The 13,553-nt window shown below is 39.5% G+C and overlaps 2 protein-coding genes across 3 annotated transcripts in view; both read left to right on the forward strand.

Moving 5' to 3' along the window:
• Nucleotides 1-1,866: 1,866 nt before the first annotated feature.
• LOC111657215 (tumor necrosis factor receptor superfamily member 5-like) lies at nt 1,867-4,820 on the forward strand. Its single transcript, XM_023409307.2, has 5 exons — nt 1,867-1,954; nt 2,892-3,270; nt 3,630-3,809; nt 3,903-3,984; nt 4,089-4,820. The coding sequence occupies exons 1-5, from the start codon at nt 1,937-1,939 to the stop codon at nt 4,288-4,290; spliced, it is 861 nt and encodes a 286-aa protein (XP_023265075.1). The 5' UTR covers nt 1,867-1,936; the 3' UTR covers nt 4,291-4,820.
• A 768-nt stretch (nt 4,821-5,588) lies between these two features.
• Nucleotides 5,589-13,553, forward strand: part of LOC111657210 (F-actin-uncapping protein LRRC16A) — an 85,364-nt gene continuing 77,399 nt past the window's right edge. The window contains exons 1-2 of one of the 2 annotated variants that reach the window (XM_087174828.1): nt 5,589-6,025; nt 10,559-10,656. In XM_087174828.1, the coding sequence (XP_087030954.1) occupies nt 5,986-6,025; nt 10,559-10,656 (138 nt within the window). In that variant the 5' untranslated portion in view covers nt 5,589-5,985. The remainder of the gene's footprint in view (nt 6,026-10,558; nt 10,657-13,553) is intronic. The other variant, XM_087174827.1, reaches the window with a different exon arrangement.

Raw genomic sequence — 13,553 nt, forward strand, 5'->3', positions numbered from 1 at the left:
AAGGATGAATGAGGCCAAACACAGAGAGATCCTTGAAGAAAACGTGCTGCAGAGTGTAAACAACCTGAGATGAGACAGCAGCGACGGTTCACTTTTCAACAGGACACCGTCCAAAAGAATACCACCAACTCAGTGTTGGAGAAGCTGCAGGACAAGTCTCCGACTGTGCTTGAGAGGTCCAGCCACAACAAAGAACATCTGTGCAGAGACCACAAGACGGTGACTCACAGACACTTCCCATCCAATCTGTCTGAGAAATTAGACAAACTGCCCAAATCGAGGTGAGCAAAGCTTGTAGAGACTTACCAAAGAAGAAACTGTATCTATTCATTTATTTGGCATTTATTTATTTATTTCTCAGTAATTTAATATAAATTAATTAAATTATTAATTGAATTATTAATTAATTTAAATGAATTTAATAATTCCTGACAAATTAAAGTGGCATCTGCAAAATACTGAATTAAGGGTGTAAATACTTTTGTAAATGAGAGATTTCAGTTTTGAAAACATGTTGGATGTGGACTGATGGGCAAAATTTTGAAGCCACTGTATTTCTTGATTTAAATCATATTTTTGTTAATACATACGCATGTACACTTTATTCAGGCAAAGTTCTTGTGCAGCTGCTTTCAGTTAAGGCGATGTGAAACTAAGTCCTGATGCATCTGGGAAGCTTGGATTTTTTTCTTAGAGAAAGGAGTTTAAAAGAAAAACATTTTTATATTCTTAATGTGAAGTATCAAATGTTTGTTTGGCCATTGGTTGTAAAACTCATTGTTTATAACACCAGTATTGAAACATTTCAAACAGTATCTCTGTGAATTATAAAAATACCCCTAAACTATTGAATTATGTTTTCATATTCTGTGGAAACAGGAGGAAATGAGAGACATGTAGATTCTTTTTTGACTCATCATCGTATTTTAAAAGAATTCACCTCATTTTGCTTGATCAGCACACCGTCATTCTGCTCATATTAAGTGACTCACTGAAATTCTTTAACCGGAAAAAGGTGACTTTATAGGCTCGTTGACGTATATTTTAGACTGTCACCAAAACCACCTAAGAGGAAATCAGAAAATGTTATATTAAATGTCAATAAAGAGCACTTCAATCAATGGAAATTTTAGAATGTCATTTTCAAGTGGTTGTGCAAAGATATTTCCCAAAAATGTTTTTTTTTTCATTTAATTGTTTCACAACCTCTGCGTAATGAGCTGTAATACATTACTGTATAATAAATTGCATGTAGCTAAATTATTATGCATAAGCCAGACAAAAAAGTGTTTTCCAGTGTTTTATGTATAAGCTTTTTTATCTATAAAAGCTTAACATGGGCAAAGGAAAATGATCAGTCTTACCAAAAGAAAACACATGAAGGGAAATGTAAACAACATTATCACAGACCTCATACTGATTTTGGGTTTCTTATTTTTCAAACTCTTTCCCTTTACTCGACAGTACTCAGTAGAGCAGGACAGGAAGTGTCAGGAGAGAGCAAGAGGACGAAATGTGTTACGTGTAGGTAGTTTGCATATTAGTCCCCTAAGCAGTAAATAAGAAGCTGTTTGAGTGGAGTGGAAATCAGTTTCTTCCCACAGACCAGAGGAAACTGGAAAAAGCTGGCCTAATTCAATATTACTGAAGTGGATATAATTAACTGATTAACCTGTTGCTTTGTTGTTCATTCACACGTAACCATCAACCTCAACTTCCTAGAAAATCTCCACCACTTAATCATCTGGGCCAAAACCTCAGCTTCTCTCTATGTCTGGATGTAGGAGCTGGAAATGATTTGACCTTTTGAATAGAAGCTTTAAATTATTATCTACAACCACAAACGCCCACACAGAAAAAACAGTTCCTGTATGAACTGTATAAAAATGAACCTGATCCCACTGTCAAACCCTCTTTGACTGAAGTGACTGACAACATGCCAATCATCAGCATGGTGAGTGATCTGTATGACAGTATTCTGTTAAAGACAGAGACAGATAATATATATATATATATATATATATATATATATATAATCAAATAGAGAGGATGTCAAGATTTTGAACAATATTTTTCTATCAACTTTTTATGTAAATTTATAATGAGAACAATAAGAAAAAGAAAAGAGTCTGTGGTTTTTTGATTTATTGTAAATATATCTAATGAGAAATTGACTAAAGTTTCATCATACGAATCAGGGACCGTGTTTAACAAATACAAATCTATTCTTTGGCTGCAAGTGAATACTTAGATGTGAAGACAATGAAATATTTAGGTCTGAAAACTGATAACAGTTGTTAACCGTAGCAACAGCAAGTATAAGACAAATGCTGCTGCTGTCAAAGTCTGTCTGCCTCAGATAGCAAATAATCAGTTACAGTGATGGAGATCAAGGCAGTTTCCAATAAATAATTTTTCAAATGGTACTTTTCCAGTACACTTGTTCCTTAATTTCATTACATTGCTGTCATTCAGACAATAAAGGTGTGAACAGTGACTGGACAAACAAAGTCTGACCCAGCTGATCAACTGTGCTATGTGATACAAAGGTTTAGTTGAGTAGTGATAGTGCTAGTAGTAGTAGTGATAGTGCTAGTAGTAGTAGTAGTAGTAGTAGTAGTGGTAGTAGTAGTAGTGGTAGTAGTAGTAGTAGTAGTAGTGGTAGTAGAAGTAGTAGTAGTGGTAGTGGTAGTAGTAGTAGTAGTAGTAGTAGTATTAGTAATAGTGGTAGTGGTAGTGCTAGTAGTGGTAGTGGTAATAGTAGTAGTAGTAGTAGTAGTAGTAGTAGTAGTAGTAGTAGTAGTAGTGGTAGTAGTAGTGGTAGTAGTACTATTAGTAATAGTGGTAGTAGAAGTAATTACAGGAACAGTAACCACTTCCTCCCTCCTCAGCTCATCTTTCCGTTGCTGTTCTTGTTCTGTGGTTCCTTGGCGGGGGGAGCCGTCCCCACCTTTGAGTACCGAAACCCGTACACTGGGGATAGTCTCACCTGTGACAAGTGTCCACCAGGCACTCACATGACTGCGCAGTGCACCGCCAGCACACCCACCCAGTGCGCGCCATGCAGAAGCAACCACTTCACCGAGCTGTGGAACTACCTGCCCAGATGTCTGTACTGCAACAACTTCTGCACCGACAACCAGGAGGTGGAAACGGAGTGCTCCGCGGTCAGCAACAGGGTCTGTCGGTGCAAAGAAGGCTTTTACTGGACAAATGACTTCTGTATGAGACACTCCGAGTGTGAGCCCGGACAAGGTGTTCAAATGAAGGGTATGTATCTGAGGAAAGATAGTTTCTAAAGATATGTTTGCATGATGTTTTAAAAATGTTGATGTTTTTCTCACTTACTAATTTCTATATTCTGATTCAGTGTGATTGGTTACATTTCACCAGAATTCACATCATCAATGTTCTTGTACACATTTGTGAATCTTTAGAAGTAAAGAAATACAATAATCCAAAGAATAATGCATCAGTCACTCAATATTATAGAGTAGCAGCCTGAAACAGTTGGGCAGTAGACTGAATTAGAAATCACTGTGTATAGAAACGGTACACGATCACTTGGTCTTTCTGGAGCCTTGGCTTCAAACATCGCAATGACCCCAAATGCATTCGTGTTATTATAGGTACGTTGCAACAGGACACTGTTTGTGAAACGTGTTCCCACGGCTTCTTCTCCAACTCATCCTCTGCGCTGGAAACGTGCGTAAAATATCGGGAATGCGCAAGCGGGCAGGTTGCGCTCCTCCCCGATTCAATTTACCAGGACAAGGTGTGTGGCACATGCGAGGAGCTTGCAAATGGAGGTGTGTACTTAACTTGTAGTATGTATAATGTTTATGACAGAATTTGGAGTCAGCAAGGTAATATCGTACGACAATCTCAACTTTGTTTCTCAGGTGAGGCGCTCAGGACGTTCATCTCAGGAGTCTTCGGTATGCACAGGATGCGTGTGTCAAAAATGAAGAAGTTTGTCAGCAGGTGAGCCCACTTCCTTCTTTTTCTTGCCCCTTTTCAACTACTCCTTTTACATCTTAATTCACTTAATACATAGACCTTACTGAACCATCATCTCCCTCGAACAGGTACATTGAGAAGTCAGTCCCCAAACAGAGAGGTCCTCTCCTGAATCAGATCAGAGCGTGGCTGGCCCAGGCTCCAGAGGAGCAGCTGAGAAAACTGCCACAGATGCTGAGGGCGTCACAGCTCAGTTCCGTGGCAGAAAAACTGGAGAAGAGAATTTTGGAAATAAAGCAGCAGAACCCAGGCTGTAGCTTAAATATGTGAGTCACTCTATAAGACTGACAGAGTCAGTTGGAAGGGGAGAACAATGGGTCTAAACTTGGGAGAAACTTAGATGTGAAATATGCAAATATCTTGAAGTTATGGCATGACTAAAATGTTACATAATCTGAATTACATAGAAACTTTTTTTTATACGAAAATGAGCAATGACTTAAACAAATGTTGTACAAACTTATGTAACATTGTGTGAATTCAAACATTTAAACTCCTCCTGCCTGGCGCAGCAGCTAATAAAGTGCATGTTGTAATCAAAAATGTTTCTGACCAGAGACAACCACTGTCTGGCTGTAATGTAACAAAGTCTCCACAAGGTATCGCTCTCCTACCTCTATAAGTCTTCGGTCATTGTAGGCTGAAACATTTCAATTCAGAAACGTTTTTCCAGTCTTCAAAATGGCCTATTGCAAAGTAACTGCAACCTATCTATCATTGATCTGGTTACCATGTGACTATTAGATAGACCAGATCTTGGTCCTTTTGTAATTTTTCTCAATAAAAGCATTTTGAAATAAGATTGATTAAACGATGTGTTTTTATTGTCCAAGGCAAGACAGGCCTTAGTTTAATAAGACTGTTGTCAATGCTAAATATGTTATTGATTAGTTTAATAAGACTGTTGTCAGTGCTAAAAAAATATGTCATTTATTTAGGTTATTTATCAGATATGATTTTGCTGTAAAGGCTACAAGTGTCTATTCAGTGTTCTTCTTCTTTTTCTTCTTCTTCTTTCTTCTTCTTCTTCTTCTTCTTCTTCTTCTTCTTCTCTTATTACTATTATTATTATTATCATTATCATTATTATTTCTAAAGGTAGTGTCTGGTAGTCTATTATTGTTTTTTTTTTTTTATAGGGCTATTAAAAGCATAAACCTCCCTTTGCAGGAACAGACTTCTATCAAAAGAATTCCCATGCTGTTCCCTCATTGATTTTAGTGTATTGCCTGTATTGTTTTCTATATTATGCATTGGATTATCATAGATACGACTATATAATCTATTAGACGTTATGTTGGTAACATACAGTATATAGGCACATAACGCATTCTCCACTGTGTTGCAATAGAAGCATGGGACTGGGACACCGTGGGGCCTCTTCCAGGACCGCTAGGGGTCCCTGCTTCCCAGCTTGGGCGCAGCCGGTAGCCTGCTCATTAATTTTGGGCTGACTCGATCACCACCGCCCCCTCCTGCCACGCCACACCGCCCCGGCATCGCATCGTCTCCCTGGCTGTCGCATCACCGAGCGGGGAGGGGCCCCGGTTTCCACTATTGGCTGGAACTGTATTACCGACAGCTTTACGGTAGGGCCACGGCCAGAGAGGATGTGCGTGAGCGGTGGTCTTTTCATCTCGCAGAAGCTCAGAGTCTGCTGGGTTTCAATATGATTTTAAGAGGACTTTAGCGGGTTTTTTCTCCTTCTTTTCTTCCACCAGACAACCTCTGAACCCCGTGCTGGTTAAACCGACAAGAGATGCGCCCAGATAAACGCGGATACATTGTCCGGACACCGCGAGAGGAGGAGAGGAGCATGTAACCGGGAGAAACACCGGCAGCGGCGGCGGCGGCGGCGGCTCCACCTGACACTTCCCCCCCTCGCTCCTTATTAACTCAGTATTTGAGGCTTCTCGATGTGTTGACTGAACTCTCGTCGTTGTTTTGGGTTTTATCTTCAGCAAAATGAGCGAGGAAGTGTCAGAGGTCCCCAAAGAGCTTCTGGGTAAGAGCAGACACGGATCATTTGTAGCCATGTGTCCACACTGGAACAATCACTGATAATCATATTCCTCATACCAGCTCACAGGGTCCATGTGCTCCTGTGTTTAACAAGTTTTGTAGGGATCTTATTGAAGCCTATCCAGACAATGTATTCTATTCCCGTGATACAGCCACGATATTGTGCAGAGACACAATAGTAGTGTTATTGTCTTAGGGATATGATTAATATCCAACCATTATCCTCATAGGGACAGTTTCTATTGTCGTAATTAGTATCCCTTTCCTTGTTATGGGGTTAGCAAAACACATTTCCCCTAAACAGATATTACTTAGTTCTGCAGACATCTTCACTGAGACTGAAAAGGCTTCAGCTGCAGTAAAGCTTTAAGCTGTGTGTACATGCAGCGCTGCTGTTGATAATGAAGGTGCATTTAATATAATGTGGACAGCAGCAGCCTACATTAGGAGGAAAAGCCAAATAGTTTAGATGTGAGTGGTCAGCCTGTCATCCCCCAGCACATAACTTACAGGATTATTCCCCCCAACACACACACACACACACACACACACACACACACACACACACACACACACACACACACACTAACCGTGGTCCACTCTCACATCTCCCGCCTGGAGTTTTAACATGCCTGGTGGCCTTACCACTCTGGTGCTGTTGGCTAAATTCTGCCATGTTTCTCTTGACTTCCTGTATTTGTACTGATTGTGGACAAAGCTTACAGTCCTGCAGGCTGTTTGGCTGAAGCTTAGGGTCTCTTTGTTTGGCAGTGTAGCTCAGTTTTTGACACCTCATTGCAATGTTGGACTAGCACAAGCACTATACCTTTCTCTTCATCTCTCTCACACAAGCCAGCCTCCTTTGGTTCCATTTTTTCCTTATAAGAGTTATAAAGACAGTACATACTGCAGATGGGGCTTATAGGAAAATGTTGCTAGGTCACACAGTCACTTGGCCAGACATGCATTTAGTTACTGAGTCATAGAGTATTTCAGCCATTTTACTCCATCAAAGTATCTGTGGCTCATTTAAATCCTTGCAGACTCATAAAGCTATCACATGTTGGTTTCGGTGTTATCCAGCCTGTCAGTTTGATGAGGGAATTTCACCCCCATGATGTTAAAGTGTAGCATAGTATCATTTAAACATTCAGTTTTCCCCTTTTAAGTAGCTTTGGGGTGATTTAAAATCATCTTATATCTGATAGTAACAGTATCATATGTTGCAAATTCTCCATCAGCTTGTTCCAGCTTTTCATTTAAGCAAACACACTGTAACATTGTAAATGTGCTGTGCGTCATTTTCTACACATTTCCCTAAACATACAGTCTGACATATTTGGTATAATTAGACATTTTAGGATCTGAATTTGAAATAACTAAACCACTGGTGAGTCAGTGGGAGTTTATAGGTTAATGTGGTAAACATTTCCTGTCTTCCCTCCTGAGTCTTCTGTCCTCTGAAAAGTATTTTGGATGTGCAGAGCTTCTCTTTTGTACAGCTTTGTACAGACTATCTGGGTAATGATGAGTTCCAGGAAACTTAATAGCAATGTTTTAAGTCTCTGTATCTCATTTGATATAGACGATGGGACATGTTATGTGTTTTTCTCACCATAGAAAGACCTTTTCTAGGACTGGAAATGCAGATTTTTAATGGTTCAACTTCCATTTCCCTGTTTCTAGCTGACTCACTTACCCAACACTGTACACTTAACCTACGTAATTTGGTTTGGCATGATCCTATTGTCATGTGGTGCTGTCTGGATGGGTATATAACCAGCCATTGTTTGAAACATTCACTGGTGCTGGTGATTCACCATCACACAATAAACAAACAAACAAACACATTCACATAACAGATTTGCTGGAACCAACATGGAGTATTGAGGTGCACACATTCAGATATTTTACTGCTAAAAAGATATTTCACTGAAAAGGCAAATATGATGTCTGGGAAACATTTTCCATTAGGTAACGAGGCAAAGACAGAGTTAGTTCGCTTTTTCTTAACGGTCAACTAGTTTGTGTCTGTGAGGGAGAGAGAGACTTTTGAGGAAAAGAGTGTCAGACAGAGGAAGGGGACAGAGCAAAGCACCACTGGTCCTGCTGACAGTTCGGTCATCTCTGCGATGCTGTGAGCGCTCGTCACTGAGCCCCGACTTGCTCAGAATGACAAAAGACCAAGGAGATGCAGTTAAATGCAAAAACCTAGAATGTGTTTTGTATCAGTTTTTACATTCTACTTTTTCTTTGCATACGCACAGAAAATTATAGACCGATGATGCTACATACAAAGGTCAAGTATTCGGACAAAAGACCAGAAAGGAGACTTATGTATCGTAAATGGGACAGAATGTCAAAATAGACAACAGCAGCGTCCCAATTTCCTCTGATTTATAATGATTTAATTTATCTTTATGGTTAAATATCCACCACTATTTGATCATATTTGTTTTGTGATATGAAAAACTTCCAAAATTGTTTGCCACGAACACCCCTTTATAGTGATGTCTAATGTCCAGTCTGTGACATCCTCAACATACAAATCTCCATAAAAGGGAAAGTGACTTTATGGGCTTGTGAATTGTTTGTTTAAGCTTTTACAAGCCCATAGGTCTCCCATTTCCCTGCCTTACACACAAGTCCTCACTGAAGTGCAACCTGGTGTGACCTTGTGTACACGCCTCAACTGCCGAATATGACCCACAGGGCAGCTGGCGAGTAAAATGTCCCTCGTGTCACTGATTTAATGAATTAGCAGAAAGAAAAAAAAAAAACAAATTGGTAAAAAAGTTGTAAATGAGATTCTGTCAGGAACTTCTGTGCTTGGTCCTGGACAGAAAAAGTTCCTGTCAGAATCTCATTTATAACATCTCTACTAATTAGTTCGCCCAGGCTCATTAAAACGTACTCATTTTGTGCAGAGACCCACTGGAAACGTAGTCACTATTACTTATTGGGTATCTGAGCTAGAATTTTAGAAATGCTGCAGTAGAAAATTCTGCACATTTCCAGTCGAGTGTCTTCAGCAAATCTCCAGGACGGCAGATGAACCATTTTGCACTTTCCCTAATTATTAGTTTCACTTTGATCTGACGATGGTTCGAGGAAGCCTCTGGGCGAGGTTACATGCATGCCAGCACAGATGTACACACACAGAATCCCCCTCTGTCTCAGCCACATGTGCACACACACTGTATCAGCTGCTGTGTGATGGTTGAATGAGGAGCGTGGAGCGGCCGCTGACCCAGTTCTGCTCTCTAAGCCAGTTCCCTGGCTGTGGACGTTTCTATAGATACATTTCTATAGATACGTCCTGATAACCTATAGACATCAGAGAAGCCAGCTTACTAAGTATTTTTAAAAAGATAGCTCAAAACTTATTTCTTCACTTTAGCCTTTAACTAGCTCTGAAATTTGCACTTTGCTCCACATTTATGCATTGCTCAGCATTTCTTTTAAATGTTAGGGTAAATGTTAGGCCTATTTAATGATTTATTATCTCTATTCATTAGTTTATCTCATTTTACATTGTTGTTTTTAATGTTTGTCATTTTAGATCAATGCTTTTAACAATGTTTTATGTTCATTTTATGACTTTTCATGTGAAGCACTGAAACTTTCTTTGTTGTAAAACACTTTGTGCTACATTTATTATATGAAAGGTGCTATACAAATACAGTTATGAAAAATGTGCATCACAGGCTCCCACAGCCTAAGTTGAAATCTTCAAATACTATGTTTTGTCTGAGGAACAGTACAAAATTCAAAATATATTTAATGTGCAGTGACAAAAAAAAGACAGAGAAAAGCAACAAATATTCACTGTTGAGAAGCTGGATCCGGCAAATGTTTGGCATTTTTTTCCTGATAAACAATGTTAAGATTCATCTATGATCAAAATTGTTGTTGACTAATTCAGTGTTGATCTAAGAGTGTCAGCGCTATTATAGACAAATATTTATGCAAGGACATGTGCACAGGGTTTTTCAGTTTACTACTCTCTCTGACTGCATAACTGTGTATTTGTTGTGAACATTACTGGTGACAGTTTCACAACTTAGAAGAGAGACTCCTGATGTGCAAATTAAATGAAAACTAGAAGAAAGATCTTTCCTCCCGTGGCGTGTTACAATTGGGCTTGATACATTTTTCATTAAATATGTTATTTCTAATCAGCGGATATGGGGAATTAGTCCCCCTGAGGCAGAGGAGCAGTGATCTGTGCTCCGCTGAAGAAGTCAAAATGTTGAAAATCAGAATCAACTTGAGCTTTTGATTTAGATTGGGTCTGTGTGATTGAGTTTTTGGGAAAGAGCCTACAAAGAAGAAAGATGCTTTTTGTAATGCATGATGAATCACATAGAGGCAAGTTTGTCTTCTCTTATCAGTTATGTGGAATTGTGTTTTTTTTTTCTAATTAATCCTCCGTCAAAAATACATTTTAACTCAATGCACTGATATGCTTGTTTGAACCTCTCCTCATTTGGTCTCCTCTCTTCTGTCTGTGTAGAGAGTGTGAGGGATGCACTGGGGAGGAAGGTGAAGCTGTCGCTGAGAAAGAGAGTCAAACTGGAGATCAAAGGAGACAAGACGGAGAACAGAGTCCTGGTGAGTCAACTCCTGCTGCTTTCAAGCTACTTCTTCATTAAGTGGAGTAAAATTGTTCTCTTTCTGTCTCTCCCCCTTTTCTCTGCTTCTGAAATGTACAGTTTTCACTTGAAAACGTCAAAACCTTCAGCACTCGAAAGGCGTCCATTTCACTGCACTGTCACTGTAATTTCCAACGAAACAACAGAAGGATTGTTAAAAACCGTGCTACAGCATTGTAGTAATGGGAACATTTCAAAACAGCTTCCCAAAAGCATCATTATTTACACTGGCTTAAGTGGAACTGGCATCATCATAGTTGAGAGGTCAGAGAGGTTTCCTCTAGCACTCGAATCTTTGCTCATTCATCAGATGGTTTTGGAAATGATTGCCAGTAAGATTTCAACATTCTTGTGTAAATTGCACAAGGAAGATCTAAATGATTAATGATATATCACTGTTGTATGAAGCGGACTCGATTGTGGAAATAGCAGACACGGATTCAGTAACTGTTGGCCACAACTTTAGCACTGTTTTTTCGTTTTTTTTGTGGGTTTTTTTAGCTTATATTTGTTGACATTTGGCACCATTAAAAGTATGCCAAATTAGCTATTAGCATATATTAGCAGCGTTATCAGAGGTCTATCACTGTAATCCTGAAGAAAACTTAAAAATGTGATGATTCTCAGGCATGTTCTGTAGAAATAAAGAGCATCTTTTTTGTATGATTTATGGACACTTATTCACGATGGACATCAGAGATAGTATCATCTTCAGGGAGTGTAAGTCGCATATGTGTGTTATGTCTGTGTGTTCAGATTTGAATGAGTTATGACATCCAGAAGGAGTACAATTTTGATGCGCATTGCAGAAATTGGGTGCTAAATGTTTTAAAGTACTTTAATTGTGTGCCTATGCTGACGCTGCTGCTGCTGCTGCTGCTGCTGCTGCCCCCCACACAGTTTGAAAACCTCTGGTTCATACTGTCATTTTCAAAGGTCTGTATTTGGCCTCAGTGAACAGTAAAAGCTACAGCTAAAGTTAAACACACTGATTCAGGGCTGAGGTAATTCATTCATCATGTCACACCTCTTGACTGTGTACCCTCATCAGCCCACATCAGTCGGTCTGTTGGCCAGGTGGAAATAGCAGCTCAGACCATTAACTTCTGCCCACAGAGCAGTAAATCCACTGTATGCTAAATAATTGATACCTGGTAGATCATTAAACATGCATATTGGATCTTTCTGGGCTTAAAAAGGCAAAGAAGCTGAGGAATAGTCAAGACAGAACAGCTCCCTCAGTAAATCAGCATCTGAGTAGGGTCCATAAAATTTGATGGTTGAATCAGAAAGCTTTCAGTTGCTGTGAACGAATCGGCACAACGTTTAATGTGTGTGGCTGTGGGTTGAAATGGCGGGAGCCTTTTAGTCATACAACTCCCAGTGGAACGAGGAGCTTTTAGTTATACAGCTCTGTGTGGACTCGACAGAGAAGTTAGGACGAACAGGAAGTTTTTAAAGCTTTGTGAAGAGGCCAGAAGTTGTCTGCTTTAGCGTGTGTTATTGTCACATATTAGCTCAACTAACAGCCAGAGCCCCTGGGCATGATGACGCTTATATGTATTCTTTTTTTTTTTTAACTGTAACATCCAGACAATTGTAGTTACTGCAGGAACTTAAATGACACAAGAGTCATCTGGGGACACAGGCAGAGAAATGATGAGCTTCACTCTCACGTCTCCTGCTCTCGCTAAATGATCTGGGACCACGCCGAGGTGGAAGCAGCGGGAGGGAGTGAATTTCTATGATGGAAAATTGCACTTGTCAGTTTATGTAATTTTATCATTAATCGGAGACACATCAGTGCTACAGGAATCTGGACCCAGCCTTGTTTTATCGGCAAGGAATATGGGCATGGAGTATGGAGATTTACAGCAACATTCATTTAAAGCTCTATGTGGTGGTTTTTTTCCCCCATAGTTAAACAGGGACTTCTATTATTCACCAGTGTTGTAGTTAATTCCAATATAATGTAACAAAGCATTAATTTTGATTTAAAAGAAATTCCAGTATTTTTCAACTAGGGACCATTGTCCAATCTGTTCAACCCAAAAAATAGCAGAAAACTATTCTTCTACCATCTAATCCTGTCAGGTCAAGTGATTAGTTTGAGGCCAACTCTTTGGCGTGTGAATATGACAACAATGTCAGCATGTGGGAGCTGGAGACAGAGGCTAGTAGTGCTCCAACACACGTACACAAAACAATGTAAAGAAGTGGGAGTCAGTACTGGGAAGTGAGGAATTCCAGTGGAGTGGTTCTGGTATTTCATCTAGACGCAAAGCATGAGAATGACTCGGTGAGTTTGTATCAACGCTCTGCTTGACCGGACTGAACAAATAAACCACTGTTTGTTGTTCTGCAGAGAAACAGACTTGGAGGAACTGAATATGGAGGAAGCGGCTTAGAGGGAAAACAAACATGTCATGGAATTTCAGCCCGTGAGTGTTGTAGTATCTAATGTTAGACACGATGAAAGAGCAGTGTATTTAGAGGTTGTGTTGAGATCAGATGTTGTAATCAAATTAAATGTTAATTGTAACGCAGTCTTCTAAGTGTACACGTGATGCAGCACAATACTGACGTCCTTCTGGGATATAAATTCTGACATAACAACAATCTCAGTTTATTTTAGCTATTTATTTTCACAATGAGAAATAAAAATCAAACCCTATACACAAAACACATCTGCAAAGATATGTGGATTGGGTAACAGAATAAGCATGAAACAATCATGCTAAACAATAGTGGAACAACAAGGAAAGGCGCAAAATAAATGAATAAATAATAAAAAAAACAGAGGCGTGATTATGCAGGGAATGAAATCACAGTTGAGTGTGTCAATGAGTCAGAAGG

Source organism: Seriola lalandi, unplaced genomic scaffold, assembly GCF_002814215.2.
Source record: "Seriola lalandi dorsalis isolate HSWRI2012SDOR001 ecotype SW California unplaced genomic scaffold, Sedor1 jcf7180002054387, whole genome shotgun sequence".
NCBI lineage: Eukaryota > Metazoa > Chordata > Actinopteri > Carangiformes > Carangidae > Seriola > Seriola lalandi.